At 38.8% G+C, this 22223-nt stretch overlaps 5 protein-coding genes and 1 long non-coding RNA gene across 9 annotated transcripts; 1 reads left to right on the top strand and 5 right to left on the bottom strand.

Moving 5' to 3' along the window:
- The first annotated feature begins 131 nt into the window (after positions 1-131).
- LOC18012193 (NAC domain-containing protein 104) lies at positions 132-1946 on the top strand. Its single transcript, XM_006394081.2, has 3 exons — positions 132-609; positions 1388-1668; positions 1780-1946. The coding sequence occupies exons 1-3, from the start codon at positions 267-269 to the stop codon at positions 1915-1917; spliced, it is 762 nt and encodes a 253-aa protein (XP_006394143.1). The 5' UTR covers positions 132-266; the 3' UTR covers positions 1918-1946.
- A 2098-nt stretch (positions 1947-4044) lies between these two features.
- Positions 4045-5956, bottom strand: LOC18012205 (mucin-2). Its single transcript, XM_024151025.1, has 5 exons — positions 5540-5956; positions 5168-5239; positions 4945-5079; positions 4740-4857; positions 4045-4682 (listed from the first exon to the last, which is right to left on the bottom strand). Exons 1-5 carry the CDS (start codon positions 5954-5956, stop codon positions 4045-4047), a joined length of 1380 nt encoding a protein of 459 aa, XP_024006793.1.
- Positions 5957-6759: 803 nt separating this feature from the next.
- On the bottom strand, positions 6760-10208 carry LOC18012204. Its single transcript, XM_006394078.2, has 2 exons — positions 10069-10208; positions 6760-9105 (listed from the first exon to the last, which is right to left on the bottom strand). Exon 2 carries the CDS (start codon positions 8921-8923, stop codon positions 7037-7039), a length of 1887 nt encoding a protein of 628 aa, XP_006394140.1. The 5' UTR covers positions 8924-9105; positions 10069-10208; the 3' UTR covers positions 6760-7036.
- A 1399-nt stretch (positions 10209-11607) lies between these two features.
- LOC112083527 lies at positions 11608-14462 on the bottom strand. Of its 3 annotated transcripts, none has more exons than XR_002897665.1 (4): positions 14299-14462; positions 12791-12983; positions 12391-12562; positions 11608-11749 (listed from the first exon to the last, which is right to left on the bottom strand). It is a non-coding gene; the product is annotated as an uncharacterized LOC112083527 (long non-coding RNA). The 3 variants fall into 3 exon arrangements; XR_002897664.1 differs by lacking the exon at positions 11608-11749 and adding an exon at positions 11926-12234; XR_002897663.1 differs by lacking the exon at positions 11608-11749 and having other exon boundaries at positions 11926-12562.
- A 713-nt stretch (positions 14463-15175) lies between these two features.
- On the bottom strand, positions 15176-17984 carry LOC18012517 (magnesium transporter MRS2-2). 2 transcript variants are annotated; one of them, XM_006394075.2, is made up of 12 exons: positions 17817-17984; positions 17436-17727; positions 17278-17307; positions 16793-16946; positions 16582-16703; positions 16437-16511; positions 16105-16332; positions 15969-16013; positions 15846-15890; positions 15702-15731; positions 15497-15616; positions 15176-15411 (listed from the first exon to the last, which is right to left on the bottom strand). In XM_006394075.2, the coding sequence occupies exons 2-12, from the start codon at positions 17688-17690 to the stop codon at positions 15325-15327; spliced, it is 1191 nt and encodes a 396-aa protein (XP_006394137.1). In that variant the 5' UTR covers positions 17691-17727; positions 17817-17984; the 3' UTR covers positions 15176-15324. The 2 variants fall into 2 exon arrangements, with proteins under 2 accessions (XP_006394137.1, XP_006394138.1); XM_006394076.2 differs by having other exon boundaries at positions 15846-16013.
- Positions 17985-18364: 380 nt separating this feature from the next.
- LOC18012570 (beta-D-xylosidase 4) lies at positions 18365-22163 on the bottom strand. Its single transcript, XM_006394074.2, has 5 exons — positions 21562-22163; positions 20742-21029; positions 20181-20350; positions 19228-20087; positions 18365-19141 (listed from the first exon to the last, which is right to left on the bottom strand). Exons 1-5 carry the CDS (start codon positions 21997-21999, stop codon positions 18555-18557), a joined length of 2343 nt encoding a protein of 780 aa, XP_006394136.1. The 5' UTR covers positions 22000-22163; the 3' UTR covers positions 18365-18554.
- Between the last annotated feature and the right edge of the window lie 60 nt (positions 22164-22223).

The raw sequence follows: 22223 nt of genomic DNA, 5'->3' as shown, positions 1-22223 counted from the left end.
GGAACAAGAAAAATCAGCAGCCAAAAAAATTGTAAGATCCACTTAAGCCGACGAAGACTTCTCGGAAAATAAGCTTTTGATCAAATGCTCTTTGACATCGATTACTCCTCTCCCCTTAGTTCCATTGCACTTACTTGCGTCCATCTTTACTACCATCATTCTCTTTTGTTTTTTCATTATCATTTCTTTATATTGTCGTATATTTAAAATATATTATATGTGTGTGTGCAAGTGAATTAAAGAAGCCATATATAGAAGAATTATATATGGCTTCCAAATTCCACCATCTCCTTCTCCTTCTCCTCTATATATATCTCAGTTTCTTTCATACACGTCCTCTGGTTCCACATCATATTCTCTCTATATATCTACTTTCTCCTTGTTTACTCTTCTTCTACACACACACACACGCAACCGCATATATATGTACATGTGAAGTAGTGAAATCAAACAAGTTACCAATGAATCTACCGCCGGGATTTAGGTTTTTTCCGACGGACGAAGAGCTCGTCGTTCACTTCCTCCACCGCAAAGCTTCACTCTTGCCTTGTCACCCTGACGTCATCCCCGACCTCGCTCTTTACCCTTACGATCCTTGGGACCTCCCAGGTATATATATACATACATACACATATCTCTCTATATATGTGCATGCAATATGTTCATAATGATCCCATCTAAACATGCATGCATATGCATGTAGTGTGTGTATCATGTGTCTATATGTATGGAGTATAGTTAACAATACATTTGCGTGTGTATAATTATCTAATTAAAGGACAGAGATTGATTGTTGTCACCAACTTTAGTAACTAATCCATCTCTCTCTTTTTTTCTAGCTGCACACTTTTGTTGGGTTGCTCTTTTTAAGGATTGTTTTTGTTTCCAAAATCTAACCATACACACAAATACTAATAATACCAATCGCTACCTAATAACTTTCCTTTTGATTCTCTTGGAAGGAATCTATTAATTGGTGAACCATTATTTACATTGCTTTCTTCATAGTCATACATGTGCACCCATATCAATCATTCGCTCTCATGATACACAAAGACTATCAATCATATACAAATATTACAGACACCAGAACATGTACGTAGACATACATATATAATATTGATATTCTTTTATATTTTTACACTAAGTTAGACTATTATATGCAAAGATCTTGTGGATCAAAATTCAGACCACTAATCTCAGTTCGTGCTAGTTAAGCGGGTATAAGGTTAGAATAGATAAACCCATAGTTTCTCACCCTATATATAACACAATAATAAAACTTAGCATAGTCAAAAAGTTTCAGATAGTTGGTCTATAGTTAATATAGGTTCGGGATCAGTATTTGATAGTGAATCAACACTAATTTGGTTACGTATAAATATAGAGAAAGCTTTGGGAGAAGGGAGGCAATGGTACTTCTATAGTAGAAAGACGCAAGACAGAGTGACGAATAATGGTTATTGGGGATCAATGGGAATGGACGAGACAATCTTCACAAGCTCCACACGCAAGAAAGTGGGTATCAAAAAGTATCTAACTTTCTATCTCGGAGATTCTCAGACTAACTGGGTCATGCAAGAATATTCTCTCCCAGATTCCTCTTCTTCATCTAGTCGATCTTCAAAGAGATCAAGCCGTGGTTCTACTAGTTCCAGTCATAAACCCGTAAGTACTGTACCCTTTCTGTTTCATGAGCCTAATTAAAGTTATATTCATTTTCAGAAACCAAAATTAATTAGAAGTTGACCTTCACGTGGCATGTATCTTTGTGTGCAGGATTATAGCAAGTGGGTGATATGCAGAGTATATGAACAAAATTGCAGTGAGGAAGAGGATGAAGATGGGACAGAACTCTCATGTTTGGATGAAGTGTTTTTGTCTTTAGATGATCTTGACGAAGTAAGCTTACCGTAATAAAGACAGAAGCACCCAAAAAAGAAAAGGTTTAGTGGGCAATTATTTCTAAAATCTTTGTACCAAATGGAAGAAAGAAAAAAAAAAGGAAAAGGAGAATGAGAATGACATCATTCTTACAAATTATATGTTGTGAAATTAGCAATACTCAATTTGCAAGCAAGGAGCAAAAACCAAAAGAAAAAAAAATGAAGAAGCTCTACTCTTTTTGTACTTTAAAAAAAAATCAAAATACATCTTCTTAATACTGAATTAATTTCGTGTGCTATATCTTATAGACGAGATAAATTAGCAAGTATTATATTTGAGAAAAATTATCGCAAATATTACAACGAAAAAAAATAATCGTTTAATGTTTGAAAAACAAAAATTTCCCTACGATATTCATAATAGTATATACTTTTAAATAATTTTCTATTTAGAGAAACCAGTGTAATAATATGGTATATGTTTTTCAAAATTCAATCATAACCCGAAAATTATTGGTTAATGCAGCTGTCCCAGTAAAAGTTTAAATTAAAATATATCTCGTCTTTTTGCCTAATATACCTAAGGTTAGGAGGAAAACCACATCTACTAGTCTGGGATAAAACTGCAACCTACTTATCATCCTTTGAACAATATTAAGTAAAATGTATTTTAATTGGTAGAAACGGATTACAGGTTTGACTAATTAAGAAGATCCAAAACATTAGAACATTTTTATACATATTAAACAAAAAAAGAGGAAATGATGATTATGTTACCACTGGATGCATGCAAATGAGGCTTAAAAAAATAAGCCCCCATGTTGGCGAATAATCATGGGGAAAGGCTAATAGTGTGTTTAAAAAGTTATTGAGACCAAACTAACTTTGTGGGTTTTTTTTTCCTTCTTTCTTTCTTGAAAGTTTATATAATTTCTAATATCTAACTCAACAAACAAACCAACAAATCAGAATGATATTTCTCTCTCTTTTTAGATGGAAAGGCAGGCAGCTTGGAAAATTAATTTTCTAAAAATAAGTTGTGGAACCCTATAAGTTTTAGATAGGATCAGACTGCGCTTGGGTTACTATATTCTAGTTTATAGTAGTATAACTAAAAACTCGAGAAGTGCAATCAAAGTAATTTTTCCTTTAATTCTTTGTAAAAACAAAGATGATGATATCTAAATTAAAGGAAATGTTTTGAGAAAATTATATTTCTGATGAGCCAGTCCTAAGTTTTTACAGACAACAAAAAGGTTCAGTAGAAATACAAGTTTTCAAATAACATAAGAAAGTTATGTTGAAGTAACACAAGTGTGGCCTCTATATTTGATATACGTGTGGCCTAAACCTAATCCGGTTTAGGGTAGGATTGGTGTTTTGATAATTATTTATAAGAGTTTGGCAATCGAGAGCCTTTTTCTCCAAGTTATAGTCTCTTTCTATAGATCTTTGATTGGGTTTAGTAGTTGTCTTGTGTCGCCGAGCCAAGCAACATTGTCTTTCTACGTCTATTATATATTTTTCAATTTTCAATTTTATTTTTTTATGAGTGCTTGCTTAGCAAGCACTGACTCATGTATGATGCAAGCACCTTACACAAATAAAATAATAATGAAAAACAATAACAAATAGAAATATATATTTTTTTAAAAAGTCATTGTATAGTTCGGATGGCCTTGGAGATATTCATGGTTTTGCTGTTTCTAGATATTGATAATTTTACAACATTAAAACCAGATCATTTCAATAATAAAACTAGGTAAAGCTATCTAGTGATATGAGTTTTTAACCAAATAGACGTGTAGTTAAACATGATTTCGTCTTGTTGGTCAAACACAGAGACGATTTTAATTTATACGGATTTTGCATAGTATTGCAAAATACCGATATCAGTCTGGTTTACTTGAAAGACTTAAAACGAATGTGGATTTCAGCAAAAGCAGACAAAAACCTAACAAGCATACTGCTTTAGATTTTGAATTCATCTATGCGAGGAAAAAAATGGAAGATTCATTTCTTGGAGTGAAGTTTTTCTTTTTGTGTTGTATATGATATCTACTAGGTTTCTCTGTATGTAACTCTGTAAAGTCCTACGGAAAGTTTAAAACACCAAGTTTTTTTTATGAACAGAATGTTACCTTGGCGTGTTTCTGTTTTACTGGTCCTCCTCCTCCACCTCTGTGCAAATATCTTTGAAACATGACATTCTGCTTCCTCTAAATTTGTAAAGCTGGAAAGCACTATCTGGCAGGACCCTGCCCTGTGATTTCGTAAAATCATTTTCTTCTTGTGTGAATGTTGGGAGTTTATCATCAGAAGGTGACCAGTCTGTCTTTGTCGTCACGGTTTCATGTCCAACAGAAGGTGACAAGTCTAGATTTTGCGCCACTGTTTGAAGCTCATCAGATGGTGAAGACAAGTCTGGATTGTGCGTCGCTGCATCAAGTCCATCAGAAGGTGACGACGAGTCCGGTATTTGCGTCACTGTATCAAGTCCATCAGAAGGTGGAGAAGAGAGGTCTGGTTCTCGAGTCATTGTTTCAAGCTCGTCAGAGAAGTCTAGTTTTTCTGTCACTGTGTCGAGTCCATCAACAGTAGGTGAGGAGCCATGGGTGGTGGTGCTGCTGGTACTACTGGTGCTGAGATTAGCTGTAGGAGGAGTAGATAAGGGAGTGTGGACAGGTGGCTCGCTGGTGTTTGTGTTGGGGTGGCTAGAGGGAGGTGTTGTGGGAAGTAGTGACATTCTGGTTGTTGTTGGGTCGCCAGTGAGGCTTGGAAAGTTGGTCGCACAATCTAGCTGATAGGGCTCGTTTATGACTGGTGCTGGCTTCTTTAGGTAGCCAGTGGGACCTAGCTGATAGATTTTAGACCCATGGGGTAAGACCGGAAGAAGTAGTGGTCTCTGATAAACGTAGAACGGAGGCCGAGGCCGGTGCAAGTACGAGCACGCCTGCAGGTGCAGGGGATGCTGCAGGGTGATTACATAAAGCTTAACTGGAGTCTGAAACAAAAAGGTCTATCATACAAGAAAAAGTGGTCTGAGATAAATACTTACATCCCATGGACACAGCGGGTTATAATGATCATATGGTAGTTGCTGGGGTGGAAAAGGAGAAGCTTGTCTTGGTGGAGACCTCGGTGTGGGGGTGAATGGCTCCGCAGAAGCTTGCAATTTTGATGAATTAGCAGCCTAATGATCAACACGTATAAAAAATGCAAATGAGAAAACTGGTTATGGTTCTTTGGAACTGATACAGAAAATGTTGTCAAGTAATTACCTTTGGTGTACACGGACTAATTGTCAACATCTTTTCCTTTTCAGCTGAAGATTCCTGAAATCCAGTGGTTTCCTGCATAATCAAGAGACCTTAGCATATACATTTCAATACATAACCGTGAGCCTAGTGACGTTGCGATAGGATACAGCTTCTCTTGAATGGATCAAGGCTCAACAGACGTAGACGTTTATAACTTTATCAGTTTCAGCTTCCTCCAAAGACATCAAATTCACTAATGTCTAGCAACTTTATGTTATGACCATTGTGGAATATCACAGGCAATGTTCCAATATAAACCGCAAGTAACTCAGTGATGTTCTTACCTACATATTGATTCTAAAATCTTAAAGGAATGTAAAAAAGAGAGAATACCTGCAGGTTTGTTCCTGTTTGGCTTTTTGGGCTGCTAAACTCATATTTCTTGTGTTGCTTCTGGAAGATTGAAGAACCCCCTGAGCATCCGAGAGAGCTGGACACCTTCTTTCCAGAAGTGGCCGATGTGACGAGAACACCATCCATCAAGATTCCTTCATCTGAGCATGAAACCGGGAAGCGCCTACGAGGGAGAGGATCTGATTTTGAGTCCCGTAAGCATTGCATCAGGAGAGACTTTGCATTGCTAATGGTATAGTTCCTTTTAGGAGTCACCGGACTCAAAAGTGACGACATTTTTGGTTGAAAACGGCTCTTCCGGATCTTATCCATCGGCCACGTCTGGTTGCCTTGGGGACTCTGCTTTGGCGTTTTGTCATACACCTCGTCGTATACAAATGGCTCGCTTTTGTCCATCACGTCTCTGAAATTGGAGAATCTGAGACTCCTAGTAGATTTTTTGAGCATCAAAGAATACGAAATGAGACTAATTTTCTCATCAAAATCACCAGATGAGATTTGCTATTCAACAGAAAAAAAAAACAAATCATCAGAGAAGAAGTCCGCTAAAACAGTTGCGCCAAACGCTTTAGGAGAAAACTTCGATAATCTCAGAGGAATGCATTCAACGAAAGATTTCTGTGAATCAAGTTGCAGATTGGATCACGAACTAAGTCTCCGCGTGAACATTTACCCGCCAAAATTGACGATGACGATTCACGAGATAAACAATGCAAAATCTACCGAATGATTCGCCAAGGAAACATTCACGGAGAATCATCACAAACATGAAGAAGGCAAATCAAATGCGAGAACGATTGAAAGACGAAAAGCCAAAATCCGATCATAGAGAAGAAGAATCAATCGGGAACGGAAACAACAACCGATTCAATCACGAAAGAGCTAAATCCATAGCTCGAAATTGGGAAAGAAATCCAGATTTTCCCATACCTGAAATTCGAGTTGCTAATACCGAAGCTTGCTCCAGAAATCTCCAAAGAGAGAGAGAAGAGGGAAAAAATCTGATTCGAACGGACGAATTTGCTTAGCGCCTCAGTGTATATATACAGCTACCGGAAAAGATAACGGCGGCAACGTCCATTTGATGACCTGGTTTTGACGGAGTCTGAAACATTGACGGAGTTTCTTCTTAACCTTTCCACTAAACCGGTCAAGACTAAACCCAAAAAAAATTGATTTAACCATTCGACCCAGCAAGCTCTGGTTTTAACTTTTATACATAGCGTAAAACACTTTACTACACTGTAGCATTCCAAACAATAATCAAATAAACAAAGACTTGGGTTCGAACCATCGACTAGATGGTCAAAGTCAAGACAAAGACAAAGCAAAAACAAAGACCCATAAATATACAAAGGACCAACGAGAGAGGCAAAACAAAAAAAAAAACCCAGAAAACTATACATATTACATAAAGCTTTACACGGATTCTAGCTTTTTGGTGATGAGCTCGATAGAGAAAGCTTTCAAAATCCATCAATGGAGAGTTTGTTTCAGGCTGCCATTAAGCAGAGACATAAGCCCGCCGCCGTGAACTCTCTCCTCAGGAATCATAAAGTCAAAGATGTTCCTCCCGTTGCTGCTACTGTTGTTGTTTGTCTCGGTTTCCGGTCTCTCACTGTTTGAGAAGCTCAAGGATTTCATTGATGGAGGCACAAGAACCTGCATTGGTATCATCAGCTTCTGTCTTTTCTCAGGATGATGATGATGATGCAGCTGCGGCGGGTGGTGGTCAATGGAGTCTGTACAGTCAGAAACCGCGCTGACTCCAGATTGAGAATGATCAGTGGTCGTAGTAGTAGTCGCAGTTGTTGTGGTTTGGGAAGAAGTGGAGACAAGGCCACGGAAAAGTCCTGGTCCAATCAAACCAATCTTGCTTCCAGCTTTGTCCTGAGACATACTATTATGCGCAGCGCATAAACCGCTCTTTCCTCTAGCGAATTTCTCGCATTTCCAATCCCCTCCCCAAGAGCAACGTTTCCCTCCACCATGAGCCTTGCAGAAATCAGTGCTACCTTGCGCACTCTTCTCACACCCTAAAGACTTACACCGTTTCCCACCACCGTGCTTCACACAGCAATCAGTCCTCCCTCGAGCGCTCTTCGTGCACCCTTCCACAACACATCTCTTCCCTCCACCATGAGCTACACAGAAACTTGTCCCACCGTGCACACTCTTTGGACAAATCCCACCTCCATCAAACATACAGCGTTTTCCTCCTCCGTGCGCTTTGCACAGCGGAGTGCTACCTTCCGCTCCCTTTGTACATCCCGCAAATATGCAGCGTTTTCCTCCACCATGAGCTTTGCAGTAGTTTGTACTTCCCTGAGCACCTTTTGTACACCCTGAAGACTGACAACGCCTCCCACCACCGTGGGAAATACAAAGCCCAGCTTGTCCCTCAGCACTTCGTGTACAGCCTTCGATCCTACACCTTTTGCCACCACCGTGCTTGATGCAGAGCCCTGATTTGCCACGTGCCGCCTTGGTGCATCCCTCAGGGAACCCACACCGTCTTCCACCGCCGTGAGATATACAGAAATCCGTTTTCCCTTCAGCGCTTTTTGTACATCCCAAGTGTTGGCATCTCTTTCCTCCACCATGGGCTTTGCAGAAAGTAGTTTTGCTCTCAGCACCTTTGTTGCAGCCTGCCTTTTGACATCTCTGCCCACCTCCATGGCCAATGCAGAGCCCTGAAGCTCCTCTAGCTCCTTTCGCACATCCCATGAATTTGCACTTCTTCGGGTTGGTCGTCCTTTGCTGAGAAGATGCCGTCCTGTCAGAGAGCTCTGACTCATGGCTCAGCTGTGAAGCATCAGTTTGTCCAAAATCAGTGCTACAATCTTGCATTCTTGAAGGTTTTCTAACGTTTTCCGTCCTTGGAGCGAAAAGAAGCGACGGCATATAGCCACCTGATCGCTTCGCAGAGGTAGAACCCTCATCAACAACAGCTTGGGACACATTGGTCTCTGTATATGTCAACAATGAACAATCAAGTCCACTGAAAGTATCCATGGCCACAGCGGGAGGACCGAGCTGCAGAATTGAATTACCACCTGACGAGAGTTCTTGAACAATCCCAGAATGAACAATCCCAGAAGAAGCTGAGCCTTTGTTACTATTAACACTGACATTGTAATAATAGGAAGGTGGTGTTGGACCCAAACCGAGAACCAACCGGCAACCACCATCAGGACAGTTAGAAACATCAGAACAAAGCTTATGGTTGTGGTGAGAGCTCCCCATTAATCTCCCTGCGCTGCTTCCAAGGCATTTCAAGCTGAGAGCAGTATCACCGAAATTGTCAAGCTTTGCAATACCATTGGCACGAGACAAGTGAACGACACTCTCGTTCATATCCATGTGAAGAAGACAGAAGGATGGCAAAAGGGAAGAAACAGAACGCCCAAAACAAGAATACTTGGAACACCTTGTAAACTATAAACATAAAAGCAACTTGAGGTATAAACATCTCCCACCACTGACAAATCCCCATGTGTCTGCCCTGTCCATCTTTCAATAACGGGGAAGAGCAAGAACCTTATCTGCAGCAGTTACAAAGTCTCTGTCAGTAGAAAACTAAGAAAGAAGAACAATAAAAACTACAATGACTAATAAATCAACAAGGCATGTGAGTCAATAGTGTAATACAAATTACAGTTTATGGAGTTAAAGAGATTCAAAGTACAGACCAATAATTGGCTACAACAATGCTTGAAAAGGACCAAGTACCAACCAAAAATGACTTATGGTTTCGCAACATTTTGTGGCCTTGGGTAAAAGTGAAACGTGAGGGTACTTCTTTTCATCGCTCACATAAATTTGAAAATCAGAGATTTCCCAAAATAAGCAGAATGAAAGAAAGGATAAGATAAGATTATTTTACAAAATAGTACACAGCAAAACGCAATAATTGTTGTTACTCAAGCTACTAAAAAGGTAAAAAAAAACAAAATCTGAATTATGTGAGAGATCATTAGATTTGAAAACTTCTATCACAACCTTGAAAGTCAACCTTGTTTGATAAGTGGTAACAACAATGCCTCAGGATTTTCTATTGTAGATGAAGATCCGAACACAATAACAAGATCTAAGGAAATAATTGTCTGAAAAAGAAAACAATAAAAAACACAACATGGAACCATCAAGATTCAGAATTTAAATTTCACTATTTCTAACTCGCGAAAGAAGAACTAAATTCACAACAAAGTAAAAATTTGTGCAACAGCAAAAAAGAGTCTTAAGATAAACAATTCAAATTCTAAAAGATTTAACAGCTTAAAGGTGAAAGAACAAAAACCATTATAAAAAAAAAAATCTGAAAAGAGCATGAGACAATCTCAGAAACTAGCTGGAGAAATTCTAAAAAGGAAAAAAAAAGTTAACCTGCAAATAATTTATATGAAAAAAAAAAAACAAACAGACCATGCATTCTGATGTATCCCCATATAACTCTAATCAATCAGTGATATAAGATACAAAAATTACTAAAAGGAGAAATCAAAAACCTGATGGATCTGAGAGACAGAGTGAGAGAGAGATTTCGTAAGCAAAGAAAAATAAATTCTTGGAAACTGAGAATCTCCTCGTCTCGAAATTTAGGGAAGAAGAAGAAACAAAAGGACTGAGCACAGGTGTCGATATATTAGCGGGCTACAGAGAGAGAGATATTATTATGAGCGTGGACGCATCTCGTTTATAAACCGCGAGAGAGAGAATCCATCTGAGTTACCCAAAATGCCCTCTGTCTCCGTCGATAGTAACGGTTCTGATTGGATGAGACAGTGCTCTATTTTGGGAAATCTATTAATTTGCTTTTCGATGAAAACGACGCCGTCTTTTAGCAAAAAGTCTTATATACCCCTTGTTTTTTTTTGTTGATTCGAGTGGTAGTGATGTTGCGGCAAGTCACTTCTGATATTAGAAAGAAAAGAAAAACCGATTACCGTCCGAACCGGTCAAAACTGATTCCTTTCCAATTTTTTTATGATGTCATCGTATATTTTATGAAAACTGAAGTTTCTTTTCTTTTTACAAACTTAATGATTATGTTTTTTGTCATTTTATGTGACGATTTGTTTATAAACGAGAGAAGAGAAAAAACAATATTTTTCTCATGCCACGAGTAAAGTATAATTAAATTTAGCTGGCATCATTAAACCTAGTATTATCAAAATTTCATATAAGATTCCAGTATCCAAATGCGAAACACTTGTGGCATAGAAGCGCGTCTAAGAAATAAAAGGTTACAAGTGTACATTTAATATAGTAGAGTCGAGAAAAAAAAACACAAACACACACATTGCTAAGCCTCATTAACACACACAATGTTTTCAAGTTTTATAACGCCTATTATGTTCACGATCTTTTTAATGATGTCTGATTGAACACATCAGTATAACTTTGTTTTCTTCAAACATTATATAAAATAGAATGCGAAAATTGCGTTTGAAAAAACAGAACATCTAATTGATTAATGAGAGGAAAACGTTAGATGTGCGCTGTGAGGACAAGTATGGACAATTTTTATTTAATTTATATTTTAGTACGGACCATTTTGTTTAAATTTGATTGATTTAATTTATGTCGTGGTGTGATGAAAATTGTCGCAACGGACCACACCATATAAGAAGACTAGTTATAAAATAAATGGTGAAATGTGATTTTTATGTTGTTCCAAGAGGCAATTCCTATTACGTCAGCCAATGAGGTTCCTTGCAGAGTGGAAGAATCTATCATATTATTTTAATTATTTTGAATTATATATATACTGGTGGAAAAGTACGAAAAAAGAAATAAAATAAAAAGGAATCTTACTATTTTATTGTTTTAAGTCGACGATTCCGTCAGCTTCGGCCTCAACTCTCCACGCGAACTGCTGACGTCGACAATAGTTTATACTTTCTGGTAAAATCTTTATGTGGAACACGAAAGTCCATTTGCATTATTTTTTTTTAGCTTTTGACTTCGTGTAATAGAGAGTTTACGGAGTTCGTTCGCATGCATACAATTTTTTTTCACTTGTGAGATCACGAAGCCCCCGCATCGTAGATGGATTTTAAAACTGAACTTACTGGGAAATAAACAACACAAGTGATTTCAACATAAAACCGGCCCAAGTCCGGCCCAAGCCCTTCATTGCATGCCCTTCATTGCATGTCTTCTTCCTCTCTGTTTCTCTACTTGAAGCTGAAAAATTAGGAGGAGAACCCAAAACGTAGCTCAAGCACACCAATTTTTTCTGAAGACGTTAAAAAAAAAAAAAAAAAAATTTATCATGAAGAGACTCAAAATAGCCACCACATTGCATAGACCGTGATTCTTGAGAGTTAGATTATATATATGTATATTTCTTTAAACTCAGATTCTCAAAAGCTGTATAGTTTGTAGGATGCTAATATGAGCCAGAAGCTTCTTGGCTTAAAATAAACTTTGTTTTATATGGCTCTAATTGTAATTATATGATATGGCTTCTTGGCTTAAAATAAACTTAGAAGTGTCAATCGCATCTTTACAATTCTGACCCTTGAGACTGAAGCATCCCGTATCCTAATTAGCAACGAGACTAGGACTAGGGTGTTTTGGTATAATTTCTGAACTCTGAGTCTGACCCACGAGCATGAAGCATCCCGTATCCCGCAGCATTAGGGCGGGTGTTCGTTTACTAGATATCCCTGCGTCCGAAACAAAATGCTGAATTTATTCAGACAATTGCGAATGGCCGCAGAGATTTAGACGCGCTTGTTGTTCGTATGTCAGCCGCGCGTGTAGCCGCAGCCGCCAGCTTGAACAGGGCCCTTCTAACTATAATTGCATTTTGTAGATTGTACCTTATGTAGATTATTGCATTTTTGGCATTGCGTCCGTCATCATTGATGGTCACGTTCACAATCTCCAACAAGTTGGAGAGACCACAGTCCCTATCCCATCAGTGGTGGTGGCAACAGCAAGTTCCAAATTTAGACGAATCCAGCCATTGTCTTGCAGCTCTGATTCATTCACCTGACCAAAAGGCAAAACATATTATCCAATTGTGTGTCTGAATCTTACCAGCTAACATTTTTCAAAAGGATTCTCTGGCGGCCACTCAGCCAAGCTAAGTAACCCATACATGGGGCTCTTTTGCCATGGCTTGTTTCCCCTTATACAAATATTATTAAATCAGCAATTAAGTTGAGATGATTGATTTCCTTGTATACAAAGGAAAAATTATTGAAAAAAATATTTGACCTTGGATTCTTCCAATCTTGCACGTCAGAATAAATTTACCACCCTCTTCTTCTGATACTCTAGTCTAAAAAGTTTGAAGCGAAGAACCAGCAGCTGAATCCATTGCATCCAAAGTTATATAGTAAGAGCCAATAGGAGAGAACTATTGAGAAAATGTATATTTCTTTACGCGAATGAGTTGAAACTTTGTACCCTGAAATCAGGAAGAAAGAAATTGATTGTAGAAGCATAGTATATAGAGCATGTGGATAACAAGAGTTTTAGACCTGCAGCAAATTATAACGATGAAGGCCCATCTTAGCATACAGGAGGACTTTGCCAGGACAAGGAAACCATTTTTTACCCATTTCACGATAATTTGTGTTATTGTGTACAACAATTAAACATCCAGTACACTGATGATTGGTGTACAACAATTAAACATCAATACTACACAAACCGGTTAACCATTTACAACAATTACACATTATTATTCTACACTCCCTCATTCCACAGTTTCCTTATTTTTACACTAATCCGATTAGATAAAATACACTTAAAATTTACTATTTACCATACAATAAAATGGAGAAAAATGCTGGAAAAACAATCAAATGTCGATGTCTCAAGAACAAGGAGGTTCAATCAAAACCACGAAGGCATAAAAAGTTCATAAAAAAGCATGATTTGCTGCAAAACTAGAGCTAGTTTTTTGTTGTAAAGTTTTCACCTTTTTCTGTTATCGCAGCAGATATAAACAGAAAAAAAAGCGCGGGAAATAATTAAAAACTCAGATGCATCCAACACCGAAACAGAGTAAAAGAAACAAGAGAGAATAATAATTTATTTATCTATTAGAGAAAGGGATTCCCTTGGTGAAATCTTACGAATACCAACCCTTTAACAAGAAAGGAGAAATTTTCAAAATACAGATGAATGGAATGACAAAACAGAGTAAAAGAATTTTGATTTAAAAATCTTACATAATTCAGACGAATAGAAAACCAAAACAGAGTTTGAGAAACAAGAGAAAAATATAAGATTATGAGCACACTTAAAACAAATTCAGATGTATCGAATGACAAAACAGAGTAAGAGAATCAAGAGGGAAATATGTAGGCGTAAACAAATTGGTCCAACAAAAGATTTCATTAATTTCGAAATCTTGCAAAAATCAGATGAATAGAAAACCAAAACCAGAGTTTAGAAACAAGAGCAAAAGATGAGATTATGAGCACAACTTAAATAAACTCAGGTGAATTAAATGACAAAACAGAGTAAGAGAATCAAGAGGGAAAGATTCGATTAATTTGAAAATCTTACAAAATTCAGATGTATAGAAAACCAAAACAGATTTTAGAACTCAGAGAAAAAGCTGAGATTTATGAGCACAGATTAAACAAATTCAGATGAATCGAATGACAAAACAGAGTAAGAGAATCAAGAGGGGAAAATTCCATTAATTTCGAAATATTACAAAATTCAGATGAATAGAAAAACAAGAGAAAAATATAAGATTATGAGCATACCTTATAAAAATTCAGATGAGTAGAACACAGAGTTTGAGAAGAGGGAAGTTTTCGATTATGAGCTTAACTTGGAATTAGTTCCCCAAACTCAGAGAATTTTTTGAGAAAATGTTAGCTTATTTCTACGATGCAGAGAAATTGGGAGGACTAACCCCATTATTTATAGAATTGGTTTCGCAATCTAGCCGTTTAACTTTGAAGTAGTCCATGTTACCGTTATAAAATTTTACCGTTTGAAGTTTTCAACGGCTAGTTTCTGAATCGTCAGAGAAAAGTCGCTCACGAGTCATGACTCGAGTCTCGAGACTCGGGGTGAAGCAGAGTAGAAGAAGAAGCCACGTCATCGAGGAAAACGGTAACAATGAGATGTAGATTACTAAGTTGCCCCTTTTAACTTTGGTTCTGGCTAATAATTGAACGGCGTCGTTCAACAACTTCCCCTTCCCCTTGTTGGATAGTCCAGGCGTTAGGTTGACCCGACCCGTAAACAACAACAGGTGATGTCGAAACAAAAAGACAACAACAGGCCCAAGTCCGGCCCCAGCCTTCTACCTTCTTTTCATTCTTCCTCACTGTGTCTATTTGAAGCTGAAAAATTAATAGAAAAGAAACAAAGAGAAGAAGACTAAGGAGAGAACCCAAAACCTAGCTAAAGCAAAAAAAAAAAAAAGGAAGCACACAATTTTCTGGAAACCTAAATCATCTTTAAAAAAAAAAAAAGTCATGAGGACACTCAAAATAGACACCACATACTCGATTCTTGAGAGTTGGATGTATATTTTTCATATCTTTAATCGCAGAATCTCAAAAGTTGTATAGTTGGTAGGAGGATGCTCTAAGCCTCTAACTGTAACGAATGTTTTGGCTTGCAATAAACTTTGTTCTATATGGCTCTATTTGTAACGAATCGATGTATAGAGTAAAGCTCATCTTTACAATTACAATTCTCAATTGCTTCTGCAGCTTTTTGTTTGTCGATTTCTTTAAACTTCCTCTACTCATAAAATCTCTCTACCAAATCACCCATCAAGATCCCACAAGCCCTTTGTACCGAGCGTACGACATTATGAACACGAACAAGACTGCACAAAATGTCCCCGTCAGGATCACGACCTGCAACCCAAAAAAAAAAAAACACTTAGGTAAATCCTGAGATTTTTCATTTCTTTATCAAGCAAATCGAGATCTGGTATCATACATATTTGAACATGTATCCATGGTTATCGTTCCATGTGTATGGAATGTTCATCCCGAAAATGCCAGCAACAAGAGAGTACACTGATAAGCAAACGGTTCCAGAACTTAATACAAGCTCCAACTGCAGGATTTTGAAGATAATCAAGACGAGCAGCCCAAGACGATGATAAAAAAAAAAAAACCTCCGACTTTCAACATTCACTTACCTGAATCAGCTGATTACGATGATTGTCTAGCTGCGAAACAAAATCAATGATTATAGGTTTTAGATTCGGATATTTTGAAAATTCAGATTTCAAGAACAAATGTGAAAAAAGAAGATTAGAGGTAGAGGATTCGTTTATTGTTACCTGGATGTTAATGTAATCCTCTGTGTCATCGATATACTCACGTAGCTGCATCAAAATCAAAAAAAATGAGAGATAAAAAAGGACTGGGCCAAATAACAGGAAACAAAAGAGCAAGAATCTAACTGTTGTTAATCTGTTCAAAGTGCTGTCGATTTGCATGAAGTATGCCTGTAAAGAAATCGAAAACATCTGTTTTTAGACTTCACATGTGACTCGAAGATAGGTAGATAAGATAAGCCTTTGTGCAGTAACAACCAACCTCGAGCAACATTTCAAGTTCTTCAACATCATGTTCATCCCCACGAACTGTGGCTAGACTCGCTCTACTTGCTCTTGAAATCTTAGAACCTATTGTTGGGGAAGTAGGATACCAATTTGGTTCACCAGGACTACTAACCGGTGAAGAAGCACTAGAAAGTTTCCTTGAAAGGTAAAGATCCGCCATATCATCGTCATCATCCAGCAATTGTTCGAGCTCATCTCTTACCTGCAAAAATATTGATGGAGCTATTTAAATTCCTTCTATTACAAACTTTAAGAGACAACACTGCCTTTCTACGCAAATATTTTAAAGGAAAGATACTTGCTCACCTTTTGAACTCTAGCTGTCAACCGAGTCATGGCACTCTTCAATTTCCGAACTCTATCCAAGTTACGGCTACTAATCTACAAGATTAATGTAAACACACTGTTGGAAATTGGACCACTGGTGATGATTATACGTTGAGGTGTCTACCTTTGAGGTAAGCTCATCCAAAGCAGGATAAGCAGCTGTTTCTAATTCTGTTGTCCTTGCAGCTAAGAAGCTACAGATTGCTTCCAAAGCAACTTCCAGCGCCCTAAATTCAAATGGGGATTCTGCATTGCAACAAGCAGGCATTTCAATATACCAAAAAAAAGAAACTGATACGGATTTGAAGTGTTTTGAAAAGCTGTGGGGATAGTACCATCTTCTTCACCAGTTTCACCGTCAATTTGTGCACCTGAGCTCTCTTTTCCATCTCCTTGACCATGGTGTGCTTCGTTTCCAACAGGTAAGCGTCTTTGAAGCTCCTCGACAACGGGAATAACATTTTCATCTGATGGATCCCGAAGCAAAACCTGTAATGTAATATGTTGAGTCATTACTAGAAGAAGAGAAAAGGTTCATCATCATTGACAATCATCGAGCTAAGACATGAAAAAAACATTATTTACGGAGTGAGAAACCCTAATTCTCTAAAGAGATTGTGAATATTTGAAAACACTAGTGAAGAAGCCAAATTTTTTCAAGCTCAGTGATTGCTCAAGCTCAGTGTCAGTATTATGAGAGATTAAGTACTAGAAAGAACAAACTTTCAACATGAACCTCTGAAGATTACGAAAAAAATCGGTCTACTCCAAAAACTTCCACAAGAAATCAAAATCGAATCGGTCTACTCCAAAAACTAACCTCTTCGGAAGTGATGATCGCCTTGATATGCTGCATCAGCCCGCCACCAAAAAAAAAAGAAAAAAACTAATCACACTGAAAATCACACACACACACAAAAAGCCCAGAAACCACCAATGTCTGAAGAACAAGTTAGATGAGAATCGAACAATCCCGACCTCCAAATTGAGCACAATGGCTCTCTCTCGGCCAAGAATAGTGGATGGGTAAGATAGATTCGGGTCGAGAATCCGGAGATCTCGCGCGTGGATCTGGACACGGTGCATGATAGCATACTTGTCGACATCGAGCGTCTCACTCTGTCCGGTCGCGTCTATACGAACCCAATTCCGTGACGATTGAGGCGTCTTCTTCTTCACCGTCACAACCGCCGAAGGATCCGTCAGAACCACGTACCCGTTATTATGCGCCATGCCTTTAAAAAGTCCTCACCGTCCACTTCCACGCCGTCTGATAATTCAGCACCACCATGAAACAAAAACCTCGACAATTCTTTCTTTCACCCAGTTTTTGACAAAAAAAAAGAGAGAGAATCAGACCTTTTTGCTCAAGTGTTCATGCGAATTGGACGGTGGAAACAAAACCCTAGTGGATTCAGAAAAGCGAATTTTAGTCCTGTCTGCTCCTTTTTCATTAAAAAGATTTTTCTCAAATCTTTCTTTCGGGCTTTTTAGGTTTGATTTGTGTGTTTGCCGGAAAAGTGTTACAGTTTCAGAAAAATAAGGAAACGTGACTATATTCTGTTCAGAGATTAAACGATTTTCAAATCAACCGGGGATAACCGAAATAAACCGGTAAGTTATTCGTTGATTCCCGGTACTTACCCGACTATACGCCGTACCCAACCCAAGTATCCGGTTCTCTTGGGTTAAGAATCTTATGTTCAGATAATAATCCGGGAGTAACTGAAAAATTTAAAAATTATCTAAATTATACAAACATACCTACACAAATATATTCAAAGTCAAGATTACTTGCAATTAACAGAATGTCCAAAGTACCTAAAATCCAAATCTGATTGAATATAAATACATGATATGGTCGCTTAAAAAAAGCAAGATAATTCCGATGGTAATTTTAACTCGAACTATCCATATATAACATGTAACCGATATTACCCGAAATGGGACACATTATTAACAAAAGAAACTGAAAAATAAGAGATTCACAATTTCCTTTTTATTCCTTTTTCTACCCAACTTGCATAAGCTTAAGCAATAAGCATATTTATAATTTTTCTTTCAAATTGCAAAAAGAATAACAATCCATTATTGGAATCAGATCCTAATGCTCAAGGAATGTTTCAAATCGCCCACATGGAGAAGATGCTGACCCAAAGCAATTTTCCTCTTCCCGATTTCATCAACAACACTCAGATCTTTACAGATCTCAACCTTAAACTTAACCACCGCTTCTTCCATCTTCCCTAATCGAATCTTCTCGAATCCTAAAAGATGCTTCCTCGGCGATCCGTGAACCGCCGGTGGCGTCGTGAATAGAAACACCGTGTGAATTCCTTCTCTATCTCCGCCGTTCCGTACCTTAATATGAACCTCAAACGCCGATCCGCCGGAGACAGCGTTCTCGCAGTGCGGTCCGATCGCGTCGAGCGATTGACATTCCGAAGATCGGCAAACGTGATTCTCTTCTAGACGGAGAGAAACGAGCCGTGGTGCTTTCACTAAGCTGTGGCTAAATTTGGTGTAGCTGAGGCCATCTCCGAAGGCGTAAACTGTTTCTCCGGTGTAGAATCGGTAAGTCCGACCCGGATACCCGTTTGATTTATCCGGTCTCATGTTCATATTCGTCATCGGAACTTTCTCTACATACGATTGTGGATACCAAGTCATCGGCAATCTTCCACCTTCAAAACATAATTTATCCGGTTATCTCTGGTTTAAGCTAATCGAACTTTGCATTGCAATTACACAAAGATAGAGAGAGTCTTACTTGGATTACAACGGCCAAAGATGACGTCAGCGATGGCGATGCCGCCGGCTTCTCCGGGGTAACCCACCCACAAGATTCCGGCGATCTTCTCATCGTTTTTAGCGAAGGTAATGTCGAAACCTCCTCCGGACATAATAACGAGCAAGACCGGTCCTTTTGCTGCTTTAGCCACTTGGGTCACAAGGTCTTGTTGTTTTCCGGGAAGATTCAGATCGACACGGTCGCGGCTCTCCGCCTCGATCGATTGATCTGCACCCACCACGAGCACAGTCGCATCTGCAGCCGCCGCTAGGTTCGTGGCGGCAGCTACATCCGCCACCGCGCAGGCTACATTGGAACAGCCTGGTAGATATGTTGTTGATACAGTCCCGGCTAATCCTTGAAGCGGTGTTGTGTATTTGCACGGCGTGCCTTCGTAGTTTCCGATCATCGTTTTGGTGACATTCGCGTTTGGTCCAATCACGGCTAGCGTTTTGATCGCTGTAGGAGAAAGCGGTAAGCATCCTCCAGTGTTTTTTAGCAGGACAATGCCTTGTCTCGCTGCATCTGCGGCTAGCTCTTGATTCGCAGGCGTGCAAACGTCTTTAGGACCCAATCCGCCATAGATCTGCGTCTTGGGATCTCCATCGAAGAATCCCAAACGCATAAGTGTCAAAAAGTTGTTCGAAATGGCTTTGTCGATAGCTGCCTCGTTAACCAGACCGGCCGTAACCGCGTCCTGTGTATGCTGACCCAAGAACGAACCACAGTTCAAGTCCAAACCTGCATTGATAGATATAGCTGCAGCTTCCGCTGGTGTCTTGGTATAGTGTTGGTTCTTATACAACACATCTACCGAATCACAATCCGAAACAATGTACCTACAAAAATTAGAAAAACCGGACAAAAACTCAAAATCAGAACCTGAAACCATTTCAAATTCGACACTATGATGATGGGATCAGATGTTTTACCCGTTTAACTTCCATTCGCCGCGGATAACACCAGAGAGCAGATCAGGATCAGCGCATGTCGGTTTACCGTTAACTTGATTGTAAGAACACATAACACTCGCCACATTCCCATCAACCACACAACTCTTGAACGGTGGTTGATACGTATCATCCATATCCTGCTGATTCACCTACTCCAACAAACACACAAAAACAGTTAGTACAAACACTAAGAATGTCTTTGGTCCAACCAATATTATGAAATCCGTGGCTGTGCATTCTGATGATTAAACAGAACCTGAAGCAAAATAACCGACTCAAAATCCCACCTAAATCTAGTACTAAACCGGTCACAACGAGCAAATTGAGCAACCACACCGAAAACCAAACTGCAATCAATTTGGCTATACTTAAGTGAGAAAACTTCATAGCAAATTGTCCTAATACCAAAATAACTAGAAATGATCCGAATTCCCAACCTAATCAAACACACACTCTAAATCTGACAAAACAGCTAGTATTCAACACTCAAAATGTTTCTTTTTTTTTCCATAATAGATTTAAAAGGTTTTGAGTGAATACCACGGCGTTGAAACTGTAACGGTCTACGCCTTTCCAATTATCGACGTCGTAAGCGGTGTAGTGTTTGCAGCAGGCGGCGACTTTGAGGCGGTTAGCATCGCCGGTGTCAGTCTCTTGAAGACCCTTAACGTAGCCAGAAGCATACTTGCTAGAAAGCAATGGATCTTCTCCGGGAGTCTCTTGTCCTCTTCCCCATCTCGGGTCTCGGAATATGTTCACATTCGGTGACCAATACGTTAATCCGGCTAATCCCACGTTGTACATAGCCCTCGCTTCCGTCGACACAACCTTCATTAACCAAACCAACAATTGTATTGTCTTGTCATCCCAAAAAAAAAATCATTCTGCGTACCAAATCTGGTGTAACCGAGCCAATTTGAAATTTTACTGAGAAAACCAGTTTTAATTCGTAATAAAAAAAAAAACACGTAAATCGATTTAGGTTTGTTTTTCTTCATATCCGAACAAACCTAAACCGAAACCGAATAATTATGTTTTAAAAAAATCAAAGTCACTTGAGTTAAGGAAAGAACCGAAGCCGCATCAAAACTAACCGAGTGGTATTACCGAAACTGAACCAGGAATTATAAATCAAGGACACGGAAAACAATAAAAATGTGGGAAATTTCAGTGTTGGTAAGAAAGTACAAAGACGACGTCGTATAGCGTGTTGAAAAGTGTTTACTTGTACTAAACGAAAGAGAGAAAAAGAGAGGCCCAGTTGCGTAATAACTGAGATATTTACATTATCCAAAAACAAAAAGAAAAGCAAAGGACGAAAAATAAAATATAAAGTCGAAAATGGATCAAATTTGTTTACCTTGCCAATGGCTTGAAACAGAGACACGTTGAAAGAAGCGGCCGTGAGTATGACCTGAGGAAAGCTCGTGGCGCCGGGAACTTGGCCGGAAAAATGTGTGCCGGGTCCGACGTAAGAAACGCCGTGAAGTGCTTCCGACCACCATTCATACGTCGGAATCCCAAGCCGACTTACGCCGTTAGCTTTACTCACTAAAAACCCGATCTTTTCCTGCAACGTAAGTCTCGCGACCAGATCAGCGACTCGGTATTCGCTCTTCAAAGCGGTATTGCAGAATCCATAAGCGGCGAGAGATGGGTTTCCGGCGACGTCGCAGGCGAAAACCGGCGAGGATTGAGCATTTGATGAATCTGAGTAACAAATGAAGAAACAGAGAAAGATAAGAAAAACAGAGGACGCTGCTCTGTTTCGTCTTGTTAGTGGAGAAGAAGACCCCATTATGTTGTGTTTCGATTCTTGGGATGTTTTTTCTTTGCTTTAGTGATACTACTTATATAGTAATGAGCTACTACGCTCGCTGAAGATTCCGTGGTTTGTATAAATAATCTAGGATTGTATTATTACCTTATAATAATTGAAAAAATTTCCACCTATGAATATTGAGATTATGTAAAGAGATGATACGGTCTTCGAGGGAATAAATAAGGATACGGACCATACGG

This window comes from Eutrema salsugineum, unplaced genomic scaffold, assembly GCF_000478725.1.
Source record: "Eutrema salsugineum unplaced genomic scaffold, Eutsalg1_0 scaffold_6, whole genome shotgun sequence".
Taxonomy (NCBI): Eukaryota; Viridiplantae; Streptophyta; class Magnoliopsida; order Brassicales; family Brassicaceae; genus Eutrema; species Eutrema salsugineum.
The sequence above is the reverse complement of the archived record's forward strand: the minus strand, read 5'-3'. Positions and strand labels throughout refer to the sequence as shown.